This window comes from Solanum pennellii, chromosome 3 (genome assembly GCF_001406875.1).
Source record: "Solanum pennellii chromosome 3, SPENNV200".
In the NCBI taxonomy this organism is placed as follows: domain Eukaryota; kingdom Viridiplantae; phylum Streptophyta; class Magnoliopsida; order Solanales; family Solanaceae; genus Solanum; species Solanum pennellii.
In genome coordinates this window covers 70,367,597-70,392,926 of record NC_028639.1, presented here as the reverse complement: position 1 = coordinate 70,392,926, position 25,330 = coordinate 70,367,597, and the positions used below count along the sequence as shown (strand labels likewise).

Here is a 25,330-nt window from a genome sequence, read left to right as displayed (position 1 = left end):
CATATACCCTTCATTTAACGGAAGTTAAAAAATTAGTTTTAAATTTATATTTATTACTTCTAATTTTTTAAAAACATATTTAGTGGTATATATGATTCTTCTATCAAAGTTCAAGGTATATTTTAATTTTTTTCATACATAAATTATTTTTTGACTTCTTTTATTATAATTATTTGAGTTTCTTATTCTTATTTTGTTTTTTTCTTTCATTCCTTAGTTTAAAGAAAAAAAATTAAACTTTTTTTTTTGTGTGTATTGTAATTTAATTTCATATTCGAAGAAAAATTTTGGTTATCTACAATAAGTTTTACAAGAATATTAGTGAAACATAAATAAATTTGATTATCAAAATAATAATTATAAATTAGTCATTGAAACAAAAAAAAGTCAAAAAAATATGTTTGACGAGAATTAAATTTACTCATATGGGATTATATGTTTTAGAAAAAAATAATAAAAATTTAGATTAAAATAATTTTTTTTTTCATTTCCGTTAGAGGAAAAGGGTATATGTGAGCCATTTGTTTACAAGTAAGGGTATATATGAGCCACTTTTATAACAAGGGGCATATCATCTCTAAATGATAAAGTTCAGGAGTATATCATACCCTTTTCCCTTGAAACTATTCACAGAGAATAACTTAGTATTTTAAATATTTTAAATAGAAAAAGTGAACGACCGATGAGTGTGAGTTAAAAAACTGAAATACTTGCCCGTTGAAATTTAATCCTTTCTGCCGGTTCAATTAATACCCGTAAAGATACACACGGGCCCGCCCAAGTGTAAGAAAAAAAATAGAGTATTTGAGGTTTGAGACTCTGTTGAAGCTCTCTGGGGTTTTGTGACACTCAGGTTTTGAGAGACAGTGAAGTTTCCGAAAGCCGCAATGAATCAATCTTGTTTCATCTGTTTCTCCTGGACTGAGCTTTCATCCAGGAGATGACACCAAGTTAACCATTTTCTAATTCATATGTCTAAAACCCTTCTCTCCCGCATTAAACCCCTCCATAACCCAAAACCAAAACCCCCTTCTTCTTCTTCCAACTTCCCATTAACACGCCGCATCAAAGAAGTTGTTAACGAGGTCTGTCGAATCCTCCATACCCAACAACAATGGGAAAACGCTGTCGAAATCCGTCTTTCACAGGAAGAAATTGTCCCTTCTGACATTGCACACCTTGTGTTTGACAAACTTAAGGATGCTCATGTGGGTCTCAAGTTCTTTGATTGGGTCTCTCAAAGACCCGATGGTTGTCCCCTTAATCGTTTTGCTTGTTCTTCTCTTTTGAAACTCTTGGCTAAGTTTAGAGTTTTTCCTGAAATTGATAGTTTGTTGTCCAGCTTGACTACTTGTGAGGATAAGTTTCCTACTCTTGAAGCATTGGATGCTGTAATTAAAGCTTATTCTGATTCTAATTTGGTTGATAAAGCTGTTGAATTGTATTATTTTGTATTGAGGACTTATAATTTGGTTCCGCATGTAGTTACTGTGAATTCTTTACTTCATGGTCTTGTAAAACATGGTAAGATTAAAGCTGCTAGAAGACTCTACGATGAGCTCGTTGAGAGAAGTGGCGGTATTGAGGATAAATTTTTGGATAATTTTAGCACTTGTATTATTGTTACAGGGTTGAGTAAAGAAGGGAATGTGGAAGAAGGCAGGAAATTGATTGAGGATAGGTGGGGTAAAGGTTGTGTACCAAATGTTGTTTTTTACAATACATTGATTGATGGCTACTGCAAGAAGGGTGACATCAGAAGAGCATACGGGCTTTTCAATGAGTTGAAATTGAAGAGCTTTTTACCCACAGTGGAGACTTATGGGGCACTGATAAATGGGTTTTGTAAAGATGGGCATTTTGAGAGAGTTGATATGCTTGTGCAGGAGATGGTTGAGAGAGGTGTGATTGTCAATGCCCGAGTGTATAATACCATCATTGATGCTAGGTGTAGGCATGGTTTTACTGTGGAAGCAATAGACACTGTAAGGAAAATGGTTGAAGCTGGCAGTAAGCCAGATATCATGACATATAACATATTGATCTCTTATTCATGCATGGATGAGAAAATTCAGGAAGCTGAAAAGTTTCTAGATCAGGTTAAGAATATGAGGCTGGTGCCTACCAAGTTTACTTATACTCCTTTGGTACATGCCTACTGCAAATTTGGTGATTTTGAAAGGGCGTTAAGTTTGCTTGCTGAGATGACAGAGTATGGTGAAAAGCCCGATGTGTCAACTTATGGAGCTCTTGTCCATGGATTGGTGGTCTCTGGTGAAGTTGATGTTGCATTAGTCATTCGAGACAAGATGATTGAAAGGGGAGTATCACCTGATGCTGGAATTTATAATGTTCTGATGAGTGGGCTCTGCAAAAAATTGAAGCTTCCCGCCGCCAGGCAGCTCCTTGATGAGATGCTTGGCCGTGGTATATTACCTGATGTTTATGTTTATGCCACTTTAGTTGATGGATGTGTAAGAAATGGGGAATTTCAGGAAGCAAAGAAGCTATTTGAGCAGACCATTGAGATGGGTATGGATCCTGGACTTGTGGGGTACAATGCCATGATCAAAGGATACTGTAAGTTTGGATTGATGAACGATGCAGTTGCTTGCATCAGTAGAATGAAAAAGTCAAAAATATCTCCAGATGCATTTACTTATTCAACAGTAATTGATGGGTATGTAAAGCAAAATGATTTGCGCCGAGCATTAACGATACTCCCTCACATGGTAAAGCGCAACTGTATGCCAAATGTGGTAACATACAGCTCTCTAATTTATGGATTTTGTCAGAATGGAGATCTAATGAGAGCTGAAAAGTTGTTCAACGGAATGCAATCGATTGGTATGATGCCTAATGTGATAACTTATAGTATATTAGTCGGTAGCTTTTGTAAACTGGGAAAACTTGCAAAAGCCGCTTCTATTTTTGAACAAATGCTCATGCACAAGTGCTATCCAACTGATGTCACATTCAATTATTTGGTCAATGGGTTTTCTCATTGCACACATACTATTTTCTCAAAAGAGAAAAATGATGAGAAGAGCTCTAAGTTTATGGCAATTTTTAAAAGAATGATATCAGATGGTTGGCACCCGAGAAATGCTGCATATAATTCCATTATCATCAGTCTCTGTTTACATAAAATGCTCAAAACTGCATTGCAATTATGTGACAAGATGATTAGTAAAGGCTACACTACAGATTCAGTTACCTTCGCCGCCTTATTACATGGAATTTGCTTGGATGGAAAATCCAAGGAATGGAAAAGTATTATTTCCTGCAGCTTAAGTGCGACAGAACTGTCTGTCGCTTTAAAGTATTCTTTGATATTTGACCAGTACCTGAGTCATGGATTCAACTCTGAGGCTTCAGTAATTTTGCATACCTTGGGTAAAGGCCATTCTCATAATCAAGATGAAACTGATGTTAAATTTTTGGTAAGCTTGGTCTAGCAGAAGACTGAAGGTCTTCGTTATTGCTCTTTTATCGAGAGAGTATATGTATGGATCTTCTATAAGATGGATGGAGCTCTTCGATTGTAGCTTTATGTGATCTTCTGTGCAGATTAATGGTTTTGCAGCGAACTGACATCCAATTTTGGGTGCTTTTCTGCTACAGCTCATCTAGGTGTTCTCTCTTTTGGTGGCAGTGCAACTAAAACAGGGTGGGAGAACTTGTCTTTTTTCTGTCATGACTCTTTGACTTAGTAACAACAAATATAAAAACACCATTGATAGCAATTTATCTGGTTTCATGCAGGTGATATTCATTGGAAAATTAATATATCAGATGCCAAAAGATTGACTCTCTTCTCTTGTGACTGACGCAATGAACTCAATACTTCTTTGTACTAGTATGTATTCTATGTCTCTTGTTCGATGATTTTTTATTTTTTGTCTTCTGCTCCAATGCTGCTGTCAAATATGGAGCTCCCTTGTTTCTCATTACTGGTCGTCGTTTTTACATTCAATGCTTGATTTGAATGATTTATGAGTCTCTGCTTACGTAACCCCAAAAGAACCTGTAACGTATTGTGTACTTACATACAGGAGCAAGCTCTTTGGAGAAAGTGTCATCCCTGTAAGACGATATGATTAAAGGATATCTCTTTTCTCAAGGTGCATTTGCTTTGAGCTTCGAAAAATGTGCCCATATCCGTATTTGGTTTGATGTGGTGTGGGGGTTTAGCACTTAAAAGAAGAATTTCCAACTTAATCTTGACCAAAACTTATAAAGAAGCCACAGTACACCAGAGGCTATTAGGTATGGAGGTCAGGTATTGTTATCTCTTCTTGTTCAGGAGGCCCGTCCAAGATTCGGAATGGAATGAGATGTGCAATTTGATTCAAGTGCAATTCAGAGAGGACAGATTTGGGCAGGCTGAACCTCAAATGTAAAACAACCCTTATCTAGGAGAGGTGTCGTCAGGCCCATATGGAAGCTGGTATGGAGGACTAAGGCAGCAAAAAAAGTTATACACACTGTTAGTTGGTGGTATCTGCACAAAGGATCAGAGCCAAAGGTGGTTACTACATTGCAATTTCACTGTGGAGTTATGGTCTTACTACATTTAAACTGTCATGGGATTTACCTAGTTGGAGAATGAACAGGCTGGATGAATTTGTGGAAGACGACATGGTGCATTTTTCAGTTGATTTTGAGAGATAAATGTAGTACTAGATTTTTCGAGGGAGTTCCTTCTGTGGAAATCAGAACTCTTTCCAAAATGATTTGATTTTTCTTCTTGGAATTGTGCGTTTAACCCTTTACAGTAAAACCCAAATTTGGTTTGGTATTGATGATTTTCTTTGAGTTTATATCAATTTTTAGATGACTCAAGTGTTCTCTTAGGTGAACTCATCAACATAAGTAAACTTGTAAAGCCATTCTCTTATGGAAAAAATATCTGTATAGCACCTAACTTAAGCTAAATGTGAATAAAGGAACCATGGTAGACAACCTCCATAATACCAAATTCCATTAACTGGAAAAAGAATTCTATCATTGTGAATAGATAAAAAGAGGAAGAGGGGGCACATACAAGAGAGTAAAGGACAAAGGAAAAGGCACCACTTGAAAGAAGAAATGAATGTAAATTATCAAATGCTAAATGTGGTGTTCCATAAGCTACATACACTTTAAATACATGAATCAAATGTCACCTACATAAATTTGTGTATGACACCTACATCAAACACGAGACATCTTTTCGAATAAATTGCTCCGGCTATAGCCAAAACATCAAGTAACGAATAAACTGAAGAGGAAAACATAAGTTCATACATTGAATTCACAAAAACAGTCAGGTAAGGCAGATCCTCTACCCATTATAAAATCATCTCTATGAACCTTCCACAGGGCTTCTGTTAGTTCCTTCCCTTTAAACCCTTGAGAGGTAAGCAATGCAAAGGCTTTCCTATTCAAGAAAATCGTCTTATACAACCCCCTGAAAGCTCGCATTGCTGCAACCATCTTATCCATGTTCCCAAAATAAGTAGCCATGTAAGAATCGCTGTTAATAGACACATAATAATCCAGTGCAGCTTTTGTATTCCCATGCATGGTTGTGAAGTCCTCTCCGCTAAGAAGACTAGATTTAGTAACAACATTGGTATACACAGATGTTAGTCCCTCAAGTTCCATCAGGCCATCACCAGCTGCTAAATAAATTGTCGTATTGGTGGGTATGGCTAAAGCTTTAAGTACGAATGCAGTTTCATTGGGGGTAAGTGGACACTTTCCACGGTTTCTCCAAATACGAGCTGTTTCCCCAGTCCAAGGTTTCCTGTCAACCCGTGCAGCATCTATGGCTTTTGCAGAAGCAAGAGAAAGACCCGAGTACTCGCATTGACTATAAGCTACCATGTCAGGTTCAAAGCGAAGGTGAAGCGATAAGAAGGGTTTTGGTATAGCTTGTAGAAGCTCAAGCGCTTTCTTCTCCAATGTGCTTGTAAGGCGCAAGGCACTATAACAACCCTGGCAAAGTGCAGCTTTTGCATAAAGAGGGTACCTAAGATGAGTAATTATGGTTATAAGGATGAATAAAAAAACTTTATGCTTTTAAAGCTGCGTGTAGAAATGATTGTTAAGAGTTCTCGGCTTAATTCAAAATACAAAATATAAGTACCTATCCCTTCTTTGACTCATTGCAGGGGTGATCGAGATATATCCATGCTTCAGTAGGGAAGGAAGAACACTCTCAACATAGTCAAATTGGCCTTTGCGTTTGCTGCAATCAACTCTAACAGGATCTTTTGATGCAATCTCAATTGGAAGCTCTTTTACCACATTAACAAAGCCCTTCATTTGTTGGATGAAGAAGTCTACATCAAATACATCTTCAAAACCACTGAAACATAAAGCAAAAATTCATCATAGGTATGAAAATGAAGAACAGGCAACCATTATAAAGAGAACCTCCAACAAAATCATAAGACAGCTCTTAACCGCGTAAAACTACAGAGTTGTCTGCTGATTAGGCGTAGCAATGAATGATTAAAGAAGTTATCAAATACCTAAAACCTACAAGATTATGTAGGTTAGAAAAGGAAGATAAAGCAAATTATGAGTCATAACAAAAGCATACCTCGACTCGTTCCAGTATGCAGCTACTTCAAACTTTGGCAAAACAAGAGTAGCATTCAGCAAACGAGCTATTCCAACACCATCACACAACTGCAGATAACAAATGACAAGAAACAAATTGAATGACCTTTATCATCATAAATATCAATATTCAATGTAAATGCAGCGAATAGCAATACTCACATCTCTCCTCATCTGATTGAGCCCACCATAGCAATCCACTCGAATATACCCATTAGCTTTAGCAGGAAGAGCTGCAGCATTTCAACAACAAAACCATGTCTGCATTGGAGGCCAGTCAAATGCTCGACTTAGAAAACTTTACAACCCCCCAGAGCAGAAGGTTATATGCACAACTAGACCTTATATCCTAATTCTTGTTTTAACCACCCATTAACAAATTCCAAGTAGCCATTACCCAAAATAAATTATCCTCAGCTCAATCTCCATCAACAGACCACCAGAAATACCAATGGAGCAATATAGTACTGACTGTACAATTATTCAAATAGGCACCAAGTATTCCAATGTGATTTAATGTCATAGTAGCTATGTACTGTAAAGAGTCGTTAATCATTGGTTAAAATTATGCAGATATAAGTTATGCAGGTATTAGCTATTCTATCTTCTATCCCCACATAACACAATACACCAAAACATCATATTAATTTTATACATGAATAACGTACTTCCTAACTAGCAGCCAAACATGGTATAACTTATACATAATTTACTAGATAAGGGTTCTATTTTGGGGGTTGGGATGGATGGAGTATCAGCCAAAAACTAACCATTAGTTGGTGGTTGGAGCCACCAATTGCAAGGTCGCCACTCAGCTAATCTTCGTATGCTCCATATCTCGGGTCTTGCACGCCTGCAATTACACTCAAATAGAAACAGATCAGAAGGCCACACAATAAGAGAGAAACGCGTTGAAAGGGTAATAGTAAGAGCCCAAAACTTTAAAAAGAAAATAAAAAACAATTAAAAATACAGAACAAAGATTTGGATCTTGTAGTTTACTCCATGAAGGAAGAAACGGAAAAAAAAAAAAGGCATGTCCGTAGATATTAACATGGAAATCAAAGCAATTAACAAACACAGGTTTAAAAAAAAGGGGGAAAAGAAGCAAAACTTACCGTGAAGAATTGAAGGTAACAGAAGGGTCGGAGAAGAAAGAAAAAGGTGCGAAGAAGAAGAGAAGGAGAAAGAGAGAGAAGGTGAATAGAGTAACGCCAAAGAGGGGCTTTCGCACAGTTGAAGCGATCATTCTTTAGAATAATGCACCCAATGGGTCTCGTTTCTGTTGAGTTTATCAGCGGTAGGGAAATTGAAAGAAATGCTATGGAGGGAATAAAGTAGATCTCTTCCTTCAAAATGTAATATAAAGCGCTTACAATTGTAGATCTACCATCCCCTTTTCCCCTCTTGTTTTCTCACCGACTTATCCATCAATTTCTGTTCTTTCTTTTTTTCAAGTGTCAATTGCGACAGTAGTAATTTATTTCTGCTTCCACCAACCAGGGTTGCATTCAGGTCTGGCTCGAATATGGAAATCGAAAATTAGGGGTGTCAAAAGTGAACTCGAATATAGATAATCGGTTCATAATTTTAAGGGTTGGACTCAAGATAATTTGAATTGGGTTCAAATCTCTACCCATTCAAGCATAACCCATTTGTAGACAATCGAATCCAATTCAATCCTTTTTAAAACTTTTTATTAAGATATGTTTCTATATTTAAGGTAAAAATTATTATCTATTAGCAACTTTTAGGGTTTATCTATCAATTTTTTACTTTTTTTAAAAAATAATTTCGAGCTAAATTCAAATTGTGATTATAAAAGTTAAATATCAATATGTTAAATTAGAGAGATTAATCGGATTAACTTGGACGGGTCAAGACCCAATCATTTTTAAGCCCATCTGAACCCAACTCATTTGAACTCAAAGTAAATTTGAACGGGTCAAGATCCAATTCAACTTTTATATAACTGATTTTAATATTTTCAATTTCAGCCCAACCCGCCCATTTGACGCTACTATCAAAAACCAATTCAAAATGCTTCCACACAAAAATGAAAAGGACCACGACCTCTACATTTGATAATTTGCTTTCCCGATTTAATTTATTATAGTAGGTGTCGTTTTTTCTCCAACCAAAAAAAAAAACAGGTGGATTCTATTTTTTAAAGTTTTGAGTACATGTTACAAGAACAATAATAGAGCAAAAGCTTAATTCACGTGACAATATATATGTATTATATCATATGCCTACTCGTTTAATTTTAATTTTATGATAGTTAAAAGTGCACAGATCTCAACTTACATCAAGTTAAAAACACCTTTATATATTATGATTATGCCTATTCAAAAACTTTTAACTCCTCTTCCAGCCTCCATGCTGTCCCAACAATTAAAAAAAAAGAATAAGAAATATTCAAATTTGAGTAAAACAAGTTCCTCAAGAAAATTAAGACAGGTTTTGTGATGACAACAATCATAACCTTAGGTGGCCTCTCCAAAGAGCGGAAGAAAGAGCATTCAATCCTCAAGAGAAAATGCGGTGCCATCCAAACATCGAATTCAACCTGGAGCTTCCATAAAAATGACATATTCTTCAGTACCCTGCTTCTGAATGGCTTCCCAAGTTTCTCAAAACTATTGTTGGAAACACAACTATGGTGAAAACTGGAAGAAGATAAATCTAGAATCCTACCTTCTGTATGCTTTTTCCATTTTTAACCTTGTCATCTGTTAGCAGCAGTTACAGATTGGAAACATGGTGGTGAGTGGCTAACTGTATGAACTAACTTTTAAATAACACTCAAGATCATACAAGTATCTTCATATATATCATAATCAACCTGTGTATCACTTCAAAATGATTTAGATATATCTTCCACAAGCATATAGGAGTTCAGGGGAAAAAGATCAACATTACTTGTGATAAAATAATTTATAGAGATCCAGAAGTTACTTTGCGTCATGAAAAAATTAAAGAATATTGGCTTAGTAGTTGACACCTAACTAAAGAGCTAACTAATATTAGGGCTAGGTAGCATGATAGGGAGTAATTAAGAGATACGGGTAGAAAAATGCAAGCAGAATCAGTGAGTAGAAAAATTCAGAAGTTGAGACAATCTTTTCATCATCTTCTTACCTAGAGAACATGCTCCATAGTCCAATCTAGTGGATTGATCTATCCAACTTAGGTTTCCAAGTCCTAACCTTTACGATTCCTGTGGTCATTTTCAAAGAAAACAACTACTCAACATCACACCTAGAAGGATCATATGACACAGTTCCTAGTCACATCACCAACTATGTTGGATGTAGTACATTCACAAAGTAGAAATAAGGATAATGATTACATGTAGAAGCCATTAACTAAGCATACATGGCAGAAACAACAAATCGACAACTTATCCATCTGTGCATGGCATTTCCAGAAAATGTCTCGCAATTGAATATTTATTTCAGATGTTCCCATTCATTATTCAAACACAAAAGAATAACGTCCTTAATATGCTCTGGTACAGCCGGAGTTTCTTGTATGCCTTAACTAATGTATTCCAGCAGTAGTTACCACTTATAAGGCATCACTCAACTACCAAGCAGACCTTGCGACCCTTACTAACCTTTTTTCCCTCTCTAATAAAACACCCTTGTTTACTCTTGAAAGTTGATGGCCCTTCAGCTTGTCCTTTAAGGATGCAAAGAATCAAACACAAAATGTCGACTCCAAGAGATAACTACATGCCTTTCGTTCCTTAACCTTGCAAGCCAATTACACCACATCCAAATCTTTACAAGCTAGGATGTCATTTACACATATTGAATGGTAAAGAGCAACTGGGCTGTCACGACCCAATTTCTCGAGCCATGAAGGCACCTACTATAACCCATCAGTAGGTAAGCCAAACCACAACCCAGAACCACACATAATGGGTGTGAGGGTAGAAACTAAACAAGACTAAGAAAAATTACTATAACAACATAAGCAAAACAAAACATAAATGCAATAAAGGATCCCTCCCAGAACCTGGAAGTCACTAATACAGAGCTACCAACAAAACGAGTACAAGTCCCAACAGTGGACCACCGAAACTAGACTGTCTCGAAAAGTAAAAGACAAGTCTTTATATAAACAGATGGAGACTGAAATAGTACAAAACCCTGTGTGCTCACCCCTGTCTCCAGACCAGAAATTCTCCAAACTCGATCAACGCTGACTACTGGTGCTCGGACCTGCATCACGAAAATAGATGCAGAGTGTAGCATGAGTACCAAATAACAGGTACCCAGTAGGCATCATAGGCCGACTGAACTAGAAAAGTAAAGCACTATGAAAAGACGAAATCACAAAACTAGAGGTCAAGAACGGAAGGCTAAGTAACACAATAATGCACACGAGTGTATAAAGATCTAACTAAATTAATATAAATAAGCTAACTACACCTAACTGGACCCACCATAAGCCCAGAAGGTACACTCGTGCACAAGTTTAAATAAAAACCCGAACGGACCCCCATAAGTCCGACGCGTACACAAAATAACTATAACTTAAGGAGAATAGAACTCGAGGCCAAAGAACACCGAACCAAAAAGTAGAATCTGACGGTACGGAGGTCGGGCCTTGAACCGGACACTCACCAGAATTACACAAGTAGCCAATTGCAAAATATAAGTAACTGAGGCCGGACCTCTAACCGGATGCTCTACATACTTGAGGCCGGACCTCTAACCGGATGCTCTACATAAGTATGTGGATGGTCGAGGCCGGACCTTAAATCCGGATACCCGACAAAGATGTCGATATAGCATGCTGAAAGAGTCTTTATCTATCCATAATCATATAAACCCATGGAACACCATCCAGACTTAGCTAATCAATGTAAGACCTTACAGTCGAATAGAAACTCAACTTTGAATCACGGAGCGGAATTCATTGTCACTGACGTAACTCGAGAAGCCGTAACATCTAAGAAATAAGAGTAACTATCGCTAGAGCAAGCTCATCGTCTAGCTAAATACCAAACTATCAGACTCAAGTCTGCTACATCAGTCTACAAGGATTTAAGCCGGCCGAGCGACGTCGGGGCTAAACTAAGTCCTACCGACTTTGAATCATGCATTTCTAAGGAAAACCCTAGTCAAACCTAAACTAAGGCTCAACATACTTCTGACAACCAGTATTCAAACATACAAGTAATTCATATAGCAAAGAAGGTCAATATAAACATGCTCACAGTTACCCGATAATTCTCAGAACAAGGCCGAAAATATAATTTTTAACACCTATGCATGATCCAATAACTACCCAACCCAAATTCCAACTAATCAACATGCATTCACATGTTCGAGTTCAGTCTAAGAAGAGAAACCATAGCCTACCTGAACGCAGATCACGCGCGCTCCAAAATTCACTCCCCGGATCTTTTACTTTCTAAAAGGCCTCGAAACGTTGATACACTATCAGAAATAGAGTCACAACGTTATTACAGTCATTTAAACACTAAAATTGCAAGAAACGGAGACGGGTCAATTTCACGGTCAAAATGGAAAAAATGGGATCCGCGTTGAGAAATCCCGAATTAACCCCAAATAAAAGTCCTAAATAACTCTCGAAACTTGTATAGCAGAATGGAGCACAATTCAGGACTCAAGACGGTCCCAACATTAACATGCAACAAAAAAAACCCAAATCCTAAGCTAAAAATCAGCAACAATGGCAGCAGCTACTTACCAGATTTTACCAAAAATGAAGCTCCAACAGCCAAAACCAATCACACCACGACGATCCTCACGAAAAACCCCACAATATAGGCTCTTGAATCACTTGATTCGGACCTAAAATGGCCAAGAAATCACCTTCTGAAATTTCCCAAAACTTGTGCTCGAAAATGAGCTATGACAGCATTTAAAACCCAAAATTTACCTCAAATCGTGTCCCCAAATCAGATTCCAAGCTCACCAATGTGTTGCCCTCGAAAAATCTCACAACTTAGCCTTTTGAATCGCCCAATTCGGAGTTGTATCGCTCAAGATATCAAGTTCCAAAGTAAAACATAAAGCTGAAAGTTGGGGTTTTTATAGGGGCTGCACCAGATTCAGCTTTGCCTACTTTCTTTAAAGTCTCCGACGGGTGCTCGGAATCCGTTCGGAACCTGATAAAAATAAAATAGATATGCTACCCTACCAAAGTCGACATTCCGGACTCAAAGGCGCAGTCGAAATTTTCATCAGAGGTCATCTCGATAAAATGTGGGTCCCACTTCCATTGGCCATTTTAAGTCAAAAACCACAAAAGGGCTCGGAAAAATATCAAAAACCTCAAAACCCGAAAGAAGGGTCAAACTAGACCAAACTCGACATTCCGGAGCTAACCGCGCTGACGGAATTCTCATCCGAGCGCGTTTACTCAGAATGTTGACTAAAGTCAAACTTAGCCTTTAAACTTAAAGTTAAAACGCCTAATCCCACCAACTCACACTGAAAACTTTGGGAGTCATGTCGACAATGCTACTGGACTAAAATGACCCTTCCGGAACTGATGGAATCGTCAGAATTGGATTCTGATGTCATCTTCTTGAACTTTTGATCGAAAATGATCGTTCAAGGTTCATAAGCTTCAAAAATACTAAAGCTCACACAATAACAAAACGAATGACCAGGTGACCGATCTGTCAGTCCCAGCAAGTCATAAATGACTTAGAATCGCTGTAGGAACGCTCTAAACGATGTACAGAAGATAAAACACTAAAAATGACAATAAGGGTCATTACAATATCCACTACTAAAAAGAACTTTCGTCCGCGAAAGTAAGGTTCAAGAAGTACCTGAAGGCTCAAACAAGACGGGATACTGCTCTCGCATCTCCTGCTCGGTCTCCCAGGTAGCCTCCTCGACTGAACGATGCCTCCAACGGACCTTAACAATAGGAATGGCTCTCGAGCGCAATTTCCTCACATCTCTGGCTAGGATGGCAACTGGCTCTTCTACAAATGTCAAATGATCATCCAACTCAATTGCATCATACTGGAGCACATGGGACTCATCAGGAATATATCGGCGTAGCATCGAGACATGGAAAACTGGATGGATGGCTGAAAATGCTGGAGGTAGGGCCAACTCATAAGCAACCTCCCCAACTGTCCGAAGTATCTCAAAAGGCCCAATATACCTGGGGCTAAGCTTACCCCGTCTCCCAAATCTCATCACACCCTTCATGGGCGACACACGGAGAAATACCCGATCACCAACAGAGAATCTCAAAGGTCGACGCCTCCGATTCGCATAACTCTGGTGCCTACTCTGAGCTGTCCTGAGTCTATCCTGAATCACTCTCACCTGCTCCAAAGCCTCCTGAATCAAATCTGTACCTCGCGGCCTAGGCTCTGTAGACTCGAACCAGCCCACTGGAGTGCGACAACGCCTACCATACAAGGCCTCAAACGGGGCCATCTGAATGCTAGAATGGTAGCTGTTGTTATATGCAAATTCCGCCAAAGGCAAGAACTGGTCCCATTGACCACCAAACTCCAAAACACAAGCCCGTAGCATGTCCTCAAGGACCTGAATAGTGCGCTCTGACTGACCATCAGTCTGCGGGTGGAAAGCTGTGCTCAGGTCAACCCGGGTGCCCAACTCATCCTGAAAGGTCCTCCAAAAGCTAGACGTGAACTGAGAACCCCGATCTGATATAATAGAAACTGGCACCCCATGAAGTCGAACCACCTCCCGAATGTAGATACGAGCCAACCTCTCGGCACTAAATGAAGATTGAACGGGAAGGAAATGTGCTGACTTGGTCAATCGATCAACGATGACCCAAATACTATTAAATCCTCTAGAAGTCCTCGGTAGACCAGCCACAAAATCCATAGTAATGCGATCCCACTTCCACTCCGGAATGGGTAATCCCTGAAATTCCCCACCAGGCCTCAAATGCTCAGCCTTTACCTGCTGGCAGCACAAGCAACGAGAAACAAAGTCAGCAATATCTCGTCTCATGCCACTCCACCAGTAATGTTGTCTCAAATCACGATACATTTTCGCTGTACCCGGATGGATAGAATATCTAGACTCATGAGCCTCCGAAAGTATCAACTGTATCAAATCTCCAACTCTCGGGACACAAATGCGACCAGCGAATCTCAACACTCCATCAGGATCTAAGGTAGCCTGATCACCATTACCCGCTAACACTCGATCTCTAAGGGACCCCAGGGCCTTATCCTCAAATTGACAACCACGGATCCTATCATACAAAGAAGACTGAACTCCCATATAAGCCAAGACGCGTCTAGAATCTGATATATCTAATCGAACCATGCTATTGGCTAAAAACTGAATGTCCAAAGCCAAGGGTCTTTCACCTGCAGATAAGAAGGCTAAACTACCCATACTCACCGCCTTTCGGCTCAAGGCGTCTGCTACCACGTTCGCCTTGCCCGGATGATAGAGAATGGAGAGATCATAATCCTTCAGGAGCTCAATCCAACGACGCTGCCTCGAATTAAGGTCCCTCTGGCTCATGATGTACTGAAGACTCTTGTGGTCAGTATAGATCTCACATCGAACTCCATACAAGTAGTGCCTCCAAATCTTAAGCGCGAAAACTACCGCTGCCAACTCCAAGTCATGGGTGGGGTAGTTGCGCTCATGGACCTTAAGCTGCCTCGACGCATACGCAATAACCCGGCCCTGCTGCATCAATACACAACCCACACCAACACCAGACGCATCACAATAAATCGTGAAACCCTCGCCCTCAATCGGAAGAGTCAATATAGGAGCGCTAGTAAGCAACTCCTTGAGCTTCAGGAAGCTCATCTCACACTCCTCCGACCACACAAAGGGAATATCCTGGCGAGTCAACCGAGTCAAAGGAGCTGCAATAGTAGAAAAGCCCTCAACAAAACGCCTGTAGTAACTCGCTAACCCGACAAAGCTACGAACCTCAGTAACAGAAGTGGGTCTGTCCCAATCACGAATAGCTTCAATCTTCGTCGGATCTACCCTAATACCCTCCTTGGACACCACGTGCCCCAAGAATGCTACAGATGCAAGCCAAAACTCGCACTTTGAGAACTTGGCATAAAGCTGCTGATCTCTCAAAGTCTGGAGCACTATCCTCAAATGCTGCTCATGCTCACTCCGGCTCCGCGAGTATACCAATATGTCATCAATGAAGATGATAACAAATGAATCAAGGTATGGCCTGAACACACGTGTCATCAAGTCCATAAAGGCGGCTGGGGCATTAGTCAACCCAAAAGACATCACAAGGAACTCATAATGGCCGTAACGAGTCCTAAATGCAGTCTTAGGGATGTCTGCTGCTCTAATCCTCAGCTGATGGTACCCGGACCTCAAATCAATCTTAGAAAATACGACGGCACCCTGAAGCTGATCAAACAAATCATCTATACGAGGCATAGGGTAACGGTTCTTCACCGTCACCTTGTTCAGCTGCCTGTAGTCAATGCACATCCTCAAAGTCCCATCCTTCTTTTTCACAAACAGAACAGGAGCACCCCAAGGCGACACACTCGGACGAATGAACCCCTTTTCTAAGAGGTCCTCTAACTGAACACTGAGCTCTCTGAGCTCTGCAGGAGCCATCCGATAAGGCGGAATAGAAATAGGACGAGTGCCAGGCTCCAAATCTATTGCAAAATCAATGTCACGCTCTGGGGGTAGGCCAGGTAGATCTGTAGGGAACACATCTGCATACTCTCTAACCACAGGAACTGAGTCAACTGAAGGCCCCTCCCTACTCACATCTCTGATGTGGGCCAAATACGCTAAACACCCAGAAGCAACCAATCGCCTAGCTCGAATAAAAGAGATTATCCCCGTCGGTGTGTGACTATAAGTAGCCTGCCACAATACCGGGGGAACACCAGGCATGGATAAGGTAACAGTCTTGGCATAGCAATCCAAGACCACATGATATGGGGATAACCAGTCCATGCCCAAAATCACATCAAAATCAATCATATCTAGCATAATAAGATCAGCTCTAGTATCATAACCCTGGATAGTCACTAAGCAAGATCGCAATACTTGATCCACTACTAAGAACTCACCTATCGGGGTCGAAACATGAATCGGCTCTGCCAAAGACTCGGACCTCATACCCAATCGGGGAGCAAAATAAATAGATACATACGAGAATGTGGACCCTGGATCAAATAATACTGTAGCAGGCTGATGGCACAAGAAGAGCGTACCTGAGATGACATCGTCAGATGCCTCAGCCGCCGCCCTTGTCGGGGCAGCGTAGAAATGGCCTTGAGCACCTCTACCTGGTGCACCCGGTCTACCACCTGACCTGCCTCCCCGAGCTCCACCACTGGTACCCTGTCGACTCTCTCGACTGTGCTGAATCTGACCACCTCCTCTAGCCGAAGAAGACACGGCTGAAACTGGTTTTGAAGTAGGTGGAGCTGGTACAATCGCCCCCCGACCTCGCCGGGGGCATTCTCTAGACCAATGGTCAAGAGCACCACACTCATAACACCCCGAAGTTGAACGCCCTGTAGTAACCCGACCGCGGCATGAAGGAACAGAATCTGATGCCCTCGAATTCTGGCCTGTACTAGGACTACTCTGCTGATATTGGCCTCCCTCAGAAACAGGTAATGCCGCCTGAACAGGGCGACTGGTCTGACCCTGCTGGAACCTCTGACGTGGCCTATCATATGAGTCCCTCCCCCTAGTCTGCGACTCGCTATAGCTGCCCTGGTAGCGTGCCCTCTTATCGCTGCCCCCTTGGGCCTCACGATGAATATGCTCCATGGATCGGGCATGATCGACCACATCAAGAAAAGAACGGCCAGCTGAAACCATATGCTCTGTGTCAACCCTCAAACGGTATCGCAACCCACGTACAAAACAACGAACTCTCTCTCCCTCTGTGGGCAGGATCATAGTAGCATGGCGAGACAACTCATGGAACCTCGCCTCATACTCGGAAACGGTCATAGATCCCTGCTCCAATCTAGAGAACTGATCACGAAGCCTGTCTCTGACGCTCCGTGGCATGAACCGGGCCAAGAAAGCCTCTGAGAACTCGCTCCAAGATATAGGAGGAGATCCAACTGGCCTAGACTCTCGATACGCGCGCCACCACTGCCTGGCTGGCCCACGGAACTGATGAGCGGTGAAGTCAGCTCCTCTCGACTCCAAAAGGCCTAATGACTGTAACTGCTCCTGGCAAGTGAGCAGGAACTCGTGAGCGTCCTCTCCAATCGCCCCTGAGAATATAGGCGGTGCCAACCTCTGAAATACCCCAAGCATCTTCTGATCCCGCAGTGGCATCTCTCTAACCTCTAAGTCTGGTGGGGCGGCCACATGAACTGGTGGCGGCTGATCTTGCAGCGCTGGTGCTGGTACTGCTGGTGCTGGTGCCTGTCTCATATCCCCAATAGCTGCTAATATCTGAGTCAAGAGGGAATGAAGATCAGGTGCTGCAACCGGTGCGGGTGGTGGCTGGGCGGGCCCCGGCCCCACTGGCTGTGGCGGTACATGCGCTGCATGAGGCTCCTCCTCCATATCCCGGGCAGGTGCTGCAGCCCTACCTCGACCTCGTGGTCGACGTCTACCCCAAACTGAGGCTCCGGGTGCATCTCCCCCGAACGCACCGCCTCGCGTGCGAGCCATCCTGTAATAGAGTGAAACAACTGAGATTTTAAGAAACAAACAAGACACACGCGGCACGAATTTGAAACAAAATGGATATTTTCCTAAATACATCCTGTAGCCTCCTGGAGATAAGTTACGGACGTCTCCGCACCGATCCGCAGGACTCTACTAGACGTTAGCTCTGTAAAAGTGAGACCGTTGAACCTAGGGCTCTGATACCAACTTGTCACGACCCAATTTCTCGAGCCATGAAGGCACCTACTATAACCCATCAGTAGGTAAGCCAAACCACAACCCAGAACCACACATAATGGGTGTGAGGGTAGAAACTAAACAAGACTAAGAAAAATTACTATAACAACATAAGCAAACCAAAACATAAATGCAATAAAGGATCCCTCCCAGAACCTGGAAGTCACTAATACAGAGCTACCAACAAAACGAGTACAAGTCCCAACAGTGGACCACCGAAACTAGACTGTCTCGAAAAGTAAAAGACAAGTCTTTATATAAACAGATGGAGACTGAAATAGTACAAAACCCTGTGTGCTCACCCCTGTCTCCAGACCAGAAATTCTCCAAACTCGATCAACGCTGACTACTGGTGCTCGGACCTGCATCACGAAAATAGATGCAGAGTGTAGCATGAGTACCAAATAACAGGTACCCAGTAGGCATCATAGGCCGACTGAACTAGAAAAGTAAAGCACTATGAAAAGACGAAATCACAAAACTAGAGGTCAAGAACGGAAGGCTAAGTAACACAATAATGCACACGAGTGTATAAAGATCTAACTAAATTAATATAAATAAGCTAACTACACCTAACTGGACCCACCATAAGCCCAGAAGGTACACTCGTGCACAAGTTTAAATAAAAACCCGAACGGACCCCCATAAGTCCGACGCGTACACAAAATAACTATAACTTAAGGAGAATAGAACTCGAGGCCAAAGAACACCGAACCAAAAAGTAGAATCTGACGGTACGGAGGTCGGGCCTTGAACCGGACACTCACCAGAATTACACAAGTAGCCAATTGCAAAATATAAGTAACTGAGGCCGGACCTCTAACCGGATGCTCTACATACTTGAGGCCGGACCTCTAACCGGATGCTCTACATAAGTATGTGGATGGTCGAGGCCGGACCTTAAATCCGGATACCCGACAAAGATGTCGATATAGCATGCTGAAAGAGTCTTTATCTATCCATAATCATATAAACCCATGGAACACCATCCAGACTTAGCTAATCAATGTAAGACCTTACAGTCGAATAGAAACTCAACTTTGAATCACGGAGCGGAATTCATTGTCACTGACGTAACTCGAGAAGCCGTAACATCTAAGAAATAAGAGTAACTATCGCTAGAGCAAGCTCATCGTCTAGCTAAATACCAAACTATCAGACTCAAGTCTGCTACATCAGTCTACAAGGATTTAAGCCGGCCGAGCGACGTCGGGGCTAAACTAAGTCCTACCGACTTTGAATCATGCATTTCTAAGGAAAACCCTAGTCAAACCTAAACTAAGGCTCAACATACTTCTGACAACCAGTATTCAAACATACAAGTAATTCATATAGCAAAGAAGGTCAATATAAACATGCTCACAGTTACCCGATAATTCTCAGAACAAGGCCGAAAATATAATTTTTAACACCTATGCATGATCCAATAACTACCCAACCCAAATTCCAACTAATCAACATGCATTCACATGTTCGAGTTCAGTCTAAGAAGAGAAACCATAGCCTACCTGAACGCAGATCACGCGCGCTCCAAAATTCACTCCCCGGATCTTTTACTTTCTAAAAGGCCTCGAAACGTTGATACACTATCAGAAATAGAGTCACAACGTTATTACAGTCATTTAAACACTAAAATTGCAAGAAACGGAGACGGGTCAATTTCACGGTCAAAATGGAAAAAATGGGATCCGCGTTGAGAAATCCCGAATTAACCCCAAATAAAAGTCCTAAATAACTCTCGAAACTTGTATAGCAGAATGGAGCACAATTCAGGACTCAAGACGGTCCCAACATTAACATGCAAAAAAAAAAACCCAAATCCTAAGCTAAAAATCAGCAACAATGGCAGCAGCTACTTACCAGATTTTACCAAAAATGAAGCTCCAACAGCCAAAACCAATCACACCACGACGATCCTCACGAAAAACCCCACAATATAGGCTCTTGAATCACTTGATTCGGACCTAAAATGGCCAAGAAATCACCTTCTGAAATTTCCCAAAACTTGTGCTCGAAAATGAGCTATGACAGCATTTAAAACCCAAAATTTACCTCAAATCGTGTCCCCAAATCAGATTCCAAGCTCACCAATGTGTTGCCCTCGAAAAATCTCACAACTTAGCCTTTTGAATCGCCCAATTCGGAGTTGTATCGCTCAAGATATCAAGTTCCAAAGTAAAACATAAAGCTGAAAGTTGGGGTTTTTATAGGGGCTGCACCAGATTCAGCTTTGCCTACTTTCTTTAAAGTCTCCGACGGGTGCTCGGAATCCGTTCGGAACCTGATAAAAATAAAATAGATATGCTACCCTACCAAAGTCGACATTCCGGACTCAAAGGCGCAGTCGAAATTTTCATCAGAGGTCATCTCGATAAAATGTGGGTCCCACTTCCATTGGCCATTTTAAGTCAAAAACCACAAAAGGGCTCGGAAAAATATCAAAAACCTCAAAACCCGAAAGAAGGGTCAAACTAGACCAAACTCGACATTCCGGAGCTAACCGCGCTGACGGAATTCTCATCCGAGCGCGTTTACTCAGAATGTTGACTAAAGTCAAACTTAGCCTTTAAACTTAAAGTTAAAACGCCTAATCCCACCAACTCACACTGAAAACTTTGGGAGTCATGTCGACAATGCTACTGGACTAAAATGACCCTTCCGGAACTGATGGAATCGTCAGAATTGGATTCTGATGTCATCTTCTTGAACTTTTGATCGAAAATGATCGTTCAAGGTTCATAAGCTTCAAAAATACTAAAGCTCACACAATAACAAAACGAATGACCAGGTGACCGATCTGTCAGTCCCAGCAAGTCATAAATGACTTAGAATCGCTGTAGGAACGCTCTAAACGATGTACAGAAGATAAAACACTAAAAATGACAATAAGGGTCATTACATGGGCCCACATGAAAGCCAGACCATAAAAATAAAATCTAGGCTTTGCTACGGAAATATACAGATCAAGAAACTCACTTGGACCAAATTGTCACCTTGACTATAATTTTCCATCACAAGATAATATGTCGGATCAAGGTTTTGCCTCTGTGGCTATAATTGCTATCTGAGCCAGGAGTTCACCCTGGGTCTAGCCAAGTCAGTGCCACTCACTGCTATCAGAAAACAACGAAATGCAGCATGACTTACAAATAAACGACATGCGACAAGAGTAGGTATCACCTTGACCAGGGAATTGAGATGATTCTAGATCATTAGATTCTTTCACTCAAAATTTTCATCCGAGTATTCTTCATCATGTTTCAATTTCAAACTGGCCTTATTACCTCTCATTACGCCTGCCAGTTCTTGAATTAAACTAGATGTGCTTCTTTCCATTTTATCTGCAAGTATCTCAGTCTGCTCTGCAAATCCATGACCTATTAGTCTATTTCTCAATTTTTCACACGTCTCTGTATATGGAGGAATGCCTTCATCTATCATCATTTCAAAATATTTACATGCTTCCTCTAGTTTCCCTTTCTTCTGACAGAAACCATGTACCATGACAGCATATGTCGAGACTGAAGGATAAAAGTTCCTGTCTTCCATGCTCTCCCAAACTTTCTCAACTCTATCAAACCTTCCCACCCTAATGAGCATCTTAAGCAACATATTATATGTATGTTTATCTGGTAGGCAGTTGTTTCGTTCCATTCTTGAAACCAGCCTATGTGCCAAGTTAACTTCATTCTGATCACAATGAGAAGCTAGGATTGTATTGTAACTCCAACAATCAGGTCTTACCCCTTCGTTAATCATCTCATCTATCAGTTGGTAAGCCTCATCAACCTTCTTGGTCTTACAAAGCTTTTTGATGATACAATTATATGTAAATACATTAGGCACAAGTTTGTACCTTCTCATCTGGTCAAGGACCCTGAACACTGAATGAATATCATTCCCTGCGCAATAACCATGAATAAAAATTGAATAACTAAAAGCATCAGGTATCAGTCCAATGGACCTCATCTTCATGAAGAAGTTGAAGGCCTCATCCATCTTACCAGCCTTGCATAGTGAGTCCAAAATACTATTATAAGCAAGCAAATCAACTGAACAACCTCTTTCAAGCATTTCATCAAACAGCTTTTGTGCTTTAGCAACTTCCCCTAAATCTCCCCATCCCCTTATCAGAATGCTGTAAGTTTTCACACTCGGCATGAAATCATCCTTCACTTTATCGAAAAACTCCTGCGCTTGCTTGGCATACTTTCTTTTACACAGCGCCAGCAAAAGCATGTCGAGATCAGCTAAACATGGTTTAATCCCAAAATCTACCATTTTATTAAAAGCCCTAATTGCATCAGCTGGCAAACCAGCTCTACTATAAGCCCTGAAAACAAGCCAGAAAATTTCGGGAGTAATTTCACAAGATCTATTCGTTCTCATCTCAACAAGGAAATCCCATATCAAGGGGAACTGTTTACTACTTCCTAATATATCAACAAGAATGCGAAAGCTTTCCCGACTATGGAAAAAACCTGATAACTTTTGTGCCCATATGAAGAACCTGTGCGCAGAGAATCCCAGATTTTTGCAACGTTTGAGGACTTGTTCAACTACGTCGGTTGAAATACTGCCAGAAAATGGATTGAGTGCGGACTCAATGTCGTGGTGAGGGCTTCTGTAGTCACTAAGAATTCGAGAAATCTCATTCACCAGGTCTGGATTTTTTTCAGGTTCCTTTTTGGTTTCTGCATCAGTTAAAGAGGACATGAACAGACAGCCACGAAAGGCATTGGAGGTAGGAAGATAAGAAGAAAATGAAGAAGAAAGACAATATTGAGTGGTTTTGAGTGGAGAAAGATAGCAATGGAAGAGTGTTCTGGAGAAATAACGTAAACTTCTGTAGCGAAGAAGTGTCCTAATCGCCATTTTTTTTTCTTGAAAAAGTTCAAATATGTATTCATTCCATTTTTCAAATGAAACCAGGTAAATTCAAAAGAGTATGCGCCAATTTAGTCCCAGCAACATGTTTTTTTGGGTTTCATTTATGGGTGCGGATCTATTTCATTGGGCTTTTATTAGGCCCAAAATGTCGTTGGGGGCTCAAGTCCATAAGAAAAGCCCGTAAACAATAACAAACTTTTTTGGTTGTAAAAGTTTGAGAGAACCCTATTTATTGGCTATTTGGATTTATTTTTACTTTTAAAATTAAAATTCAGAACACAATACAAATTTCACTAGTTTAGAATTTAATTATGTGTCTTCCCGTGTGAGTTTTTGAAATTACTATGTTTATCAGATTTCAGTCCCCAAATTACACATGTATCTAGCACATTCAATTTCATTTATCTCGAATACATAGGATTAAAATTAAATATAATTTATTTTAAATACCTTATATTAATGTGGATGTACTTATATTTGGAATACACTAACTCTCTCTCTAGTCTCTCTCCTATATATGAATCATATTTCTCCCCGTGTATTTGTATTTTAGAATGATCTTGGTATCCCAAGTGTGTGTGTATATATATATATATATATATATTTGTAAAATACAAATTCTGATATTTCAAATATATGTATCAAGTGTGATTCACACATATTTAGAATATATTGATTATTTGCTCACATCCCTTCTATATTTCAAATTACAGAAGAATTACTAAATAAGATAGAAATATTTGTATAATTAAGTAGTTTTTTCTAAAACAAAGTACTTACAAAAAAGAAAAATTAATTACCAAAACATTTTAAAACTACTTAAAAATTGTTTTGGTCTAAAAAATCTAAAATAAGTCTCTCATCTACAATTTGAGCTTATCGGATATTTTCTATTCATCGGTAATTTCTATCTGACCTACGACACTCATACCAAAATGACATTCTCCACAACAGTTGCATGTTAAAGTTTTTTCAAGCAAGTATAAAAAAAATTGATTTCCGACCACATAAATCAAATTAGTTTCAATAGAATCTTGAGCTCGAATCCAAAACTTCAAATTTCTAATTTGCCCCTAAATATTCCTTTCATCCTTCTACTCTAATAATCATATCCATCATCACGTGAAAATCAAGACCAGATCAACTCGCTGCTAATAATGACTATTACAAAAAACTAAAATGATTATCTGTTTTTACAGATTCCTCAGATGCTTGGAATTTCACTAATTACTCTCTCCGTTCGAAATTTTTTGTCATGTTACACTTATTAAAAGTCAATTTGATTAATTTTCAAAGTTAAATTAAATCAGATTAATTCGATATTTTAAATAAAAAAATTAGATATTCTAAAACTATATGAAAATTACTACAAATTATAATTTTTTACATATTGATATGATGAAAAAATATATCTTAAAATGTTAGTTAAATTTTTTATAGTTTGACTCTAAAATAGAAATTATAACAAACAATACCGGACGACAATACCAGACGGAAGGGTATAATATTTGGCATCATAAGATCCCGTTAAGTAAGCTTAACGTGTATAGATCTAAAATACTTACCATATTTAGTTACATAAAGCGCATGCAAAACAGCAAAAGAAAATGTATTTGGTACTTATGGATTGAAACGTGTATAGATCTAAAATGAGTTCGAAGCCCAAAGAGTGAAAAATGTTAACATAAATTTTAAAACGGTATATAATTATTTTTTTTAACTAAAACGGCAAAATCGCTCACTAAGTAGCGATTTTGTCTGTTGAAAAAAGTAAAATCGCTGCTGAGGCAGCAACTTCAGTTAAATTTGACTTTTTTAAAAAAAAAAAATTAACAAAATCACTACCGAAAGGGGCAATTTTCAAATATATATATGTTTTATTATGTTTTGGAGCAGCGACTTCAGTTTAAATTTTTTTTTTAAGTTTAAATATTTTTTTTAAA

At 39.8% G+C, this 25,330-nt stretch overlaps 3 protein-coding genes across 7 annotated transcripts; 1 reads left to right on the top strand and 2 right to left on the bottom strand.

Moving 5' to 3' along the window:
- Nucleotides 1-771: 771 nt before the first annotated feature.
- On the top strand, nucleotides 772-4,837 carry LOC107012486 (pentatricopeptide repeat-containing protein At1g52620). The gene is made up of 3 exons (XM_015212349.2): nucleotides 772-3,670; nucleotides 3,766-3,859; nucleotides 4,056-4,837. Exon 1 carries the CDS (start codon nucleotides 972-974, stop codon nucleotides 3,456-3,458), a length of 2,487 nt encoding a protein of 828 aa, XP_015067835.1. The 5' UTR covers nucleotides 772-971; the 3' UTR covers nucleotides 3,459-3,670; nucleotides 3,766-3,859; nucleotides 4,056-4,837.
- Nucleotides 4,838-5,079: 242 nt separating this feature from the next.
- Nucleotides 5,080-8,075, bottom strand: LOC107012479 (O-fucosyltransferase 13). Of its 2 annotated transcripts, none has more exons than XM_015212337.2 (6): nucleotides 7,731-8,075; nucleotides 7,383-7,465; nucleotides 6,775-6,845; nucleotides 6,593-6,681; nucleotides 6,134-6,355; nucleotides 5,080-6,016 (listed from the first exon to the last, which is right to left on the bottom strand). In XM_015212337.2, the coding sequence occupies exons 1-6, from the start codon at nucleotides 7,859-7,861 to the stop codon at nucleotides 5,284-5,286; spliced, it is 1,329 nt and encodes a 442-aa protein (XP_015067823.1). In that variant the 5' UTR covers nucleotides 7,862-8,075; the 3' UTR covers nucleotides 5,080-5,283. The 2 variants fall into 2 exon arrangements, with proteins under 2 accessions (XP_015067823.1, XP_015067824.1); XM_015212338.2 differs by having other exon boundaries at nucleotides 6,775-6,873; nucleotides 7,731-8,073.
- Nucleotides 8,076-8,915: 840 nt separating this feature from the next.
- On the bottom strand, nucleotides 8,916-23,446 carry LOC107014695 (pentatricopeptide repeat-containing protein At1g52640, mitochondrial). Of its 4 annotated transcripts, XR_003577351.1 has the most exons (4): nucleotides 20,550-21,455; nucleotides 20,358-20,461; nucleotides 20,006-20,083; nucleotides 18,576-18,859 (listed from the first exon to the last, which is right to left on the bottom strand). XR_003577351.1 is itself a non-coding variant. In XM_027915438.1 (2 exons), the coding sequence occupies exon 1, from the start codon at nucleotides 23,370-23,372 to the stop codon at nucleotides 21,720-21,722; it is 1,653 nt and encodes a 550-aa protein (XP_027771239.1). In that variant the 5' UTR covers nucleotides 23,373-23,446; the 3' UTR covers nucleotides 8,916-10,445; nucleotides 21,397-21,719. The 4 variants fall into 4 exon arrangements, 2 of the variants coding, with proteins under 2 accessions (XP_027771239.1, XP_027771240.1); XR_003577352.1 differs by lacking the exon at nucleotides 20,006-20,083 and having other exon boundaries at nucleotides 20,550-21,456; XM_027915438.1 differs by lacking the exons at nucleotides 18,576-18,859; nucleotides 20,006-20,083; nucleotides 20,358-20,461 and adding an exon at nucleotides 8,916-10,445 and having other exon boundaries at nucleotides 21,397-23,446.
- Nucleotides 23,447-25,330: the final 1,884 nt, after the last annotated feature.

Excerpts from the sequence above, each read along its gene's own strand:
- LOC107012486 (XM_015212349.2), top strand. The coding sequence starts at position 972 with ATGTCTAAAACCCTTCTCTCCCGCATTAAACCCCTCCATAACCCAAAA.
- LOC107012479 (XM_015212337.2), bottom strand. The coding sequence starts at position 7,861 with ATGATCGCTTCAACTGTGCGAAAGCCCCTCTTTGGCGTTACTCTATTC. Across the intron at positions 7,466-7,730 it reads GTTACCTTCAATTCTTCACG|GCGTGCAAGACCCGAGATAT; the intron begins GTAAGTTTTGCT and ends GTGTAATTGCAG. Across the intron at positions 6,682-6,774 it reads TCAATCAGATGAGGAGAGAT|TTGTGTGATGGTGTTGGAAT; the intron begins GTGAGTATTGCT and ends TGTTATCTGCAG.
- LOC107014695 (XM_027915438.1), bottom strand. The coding sequence starts at position 23,372 with ATGGCGATTAGGACACTTCTTCGCTACAGAAGTTTACGTTATTTCTCC.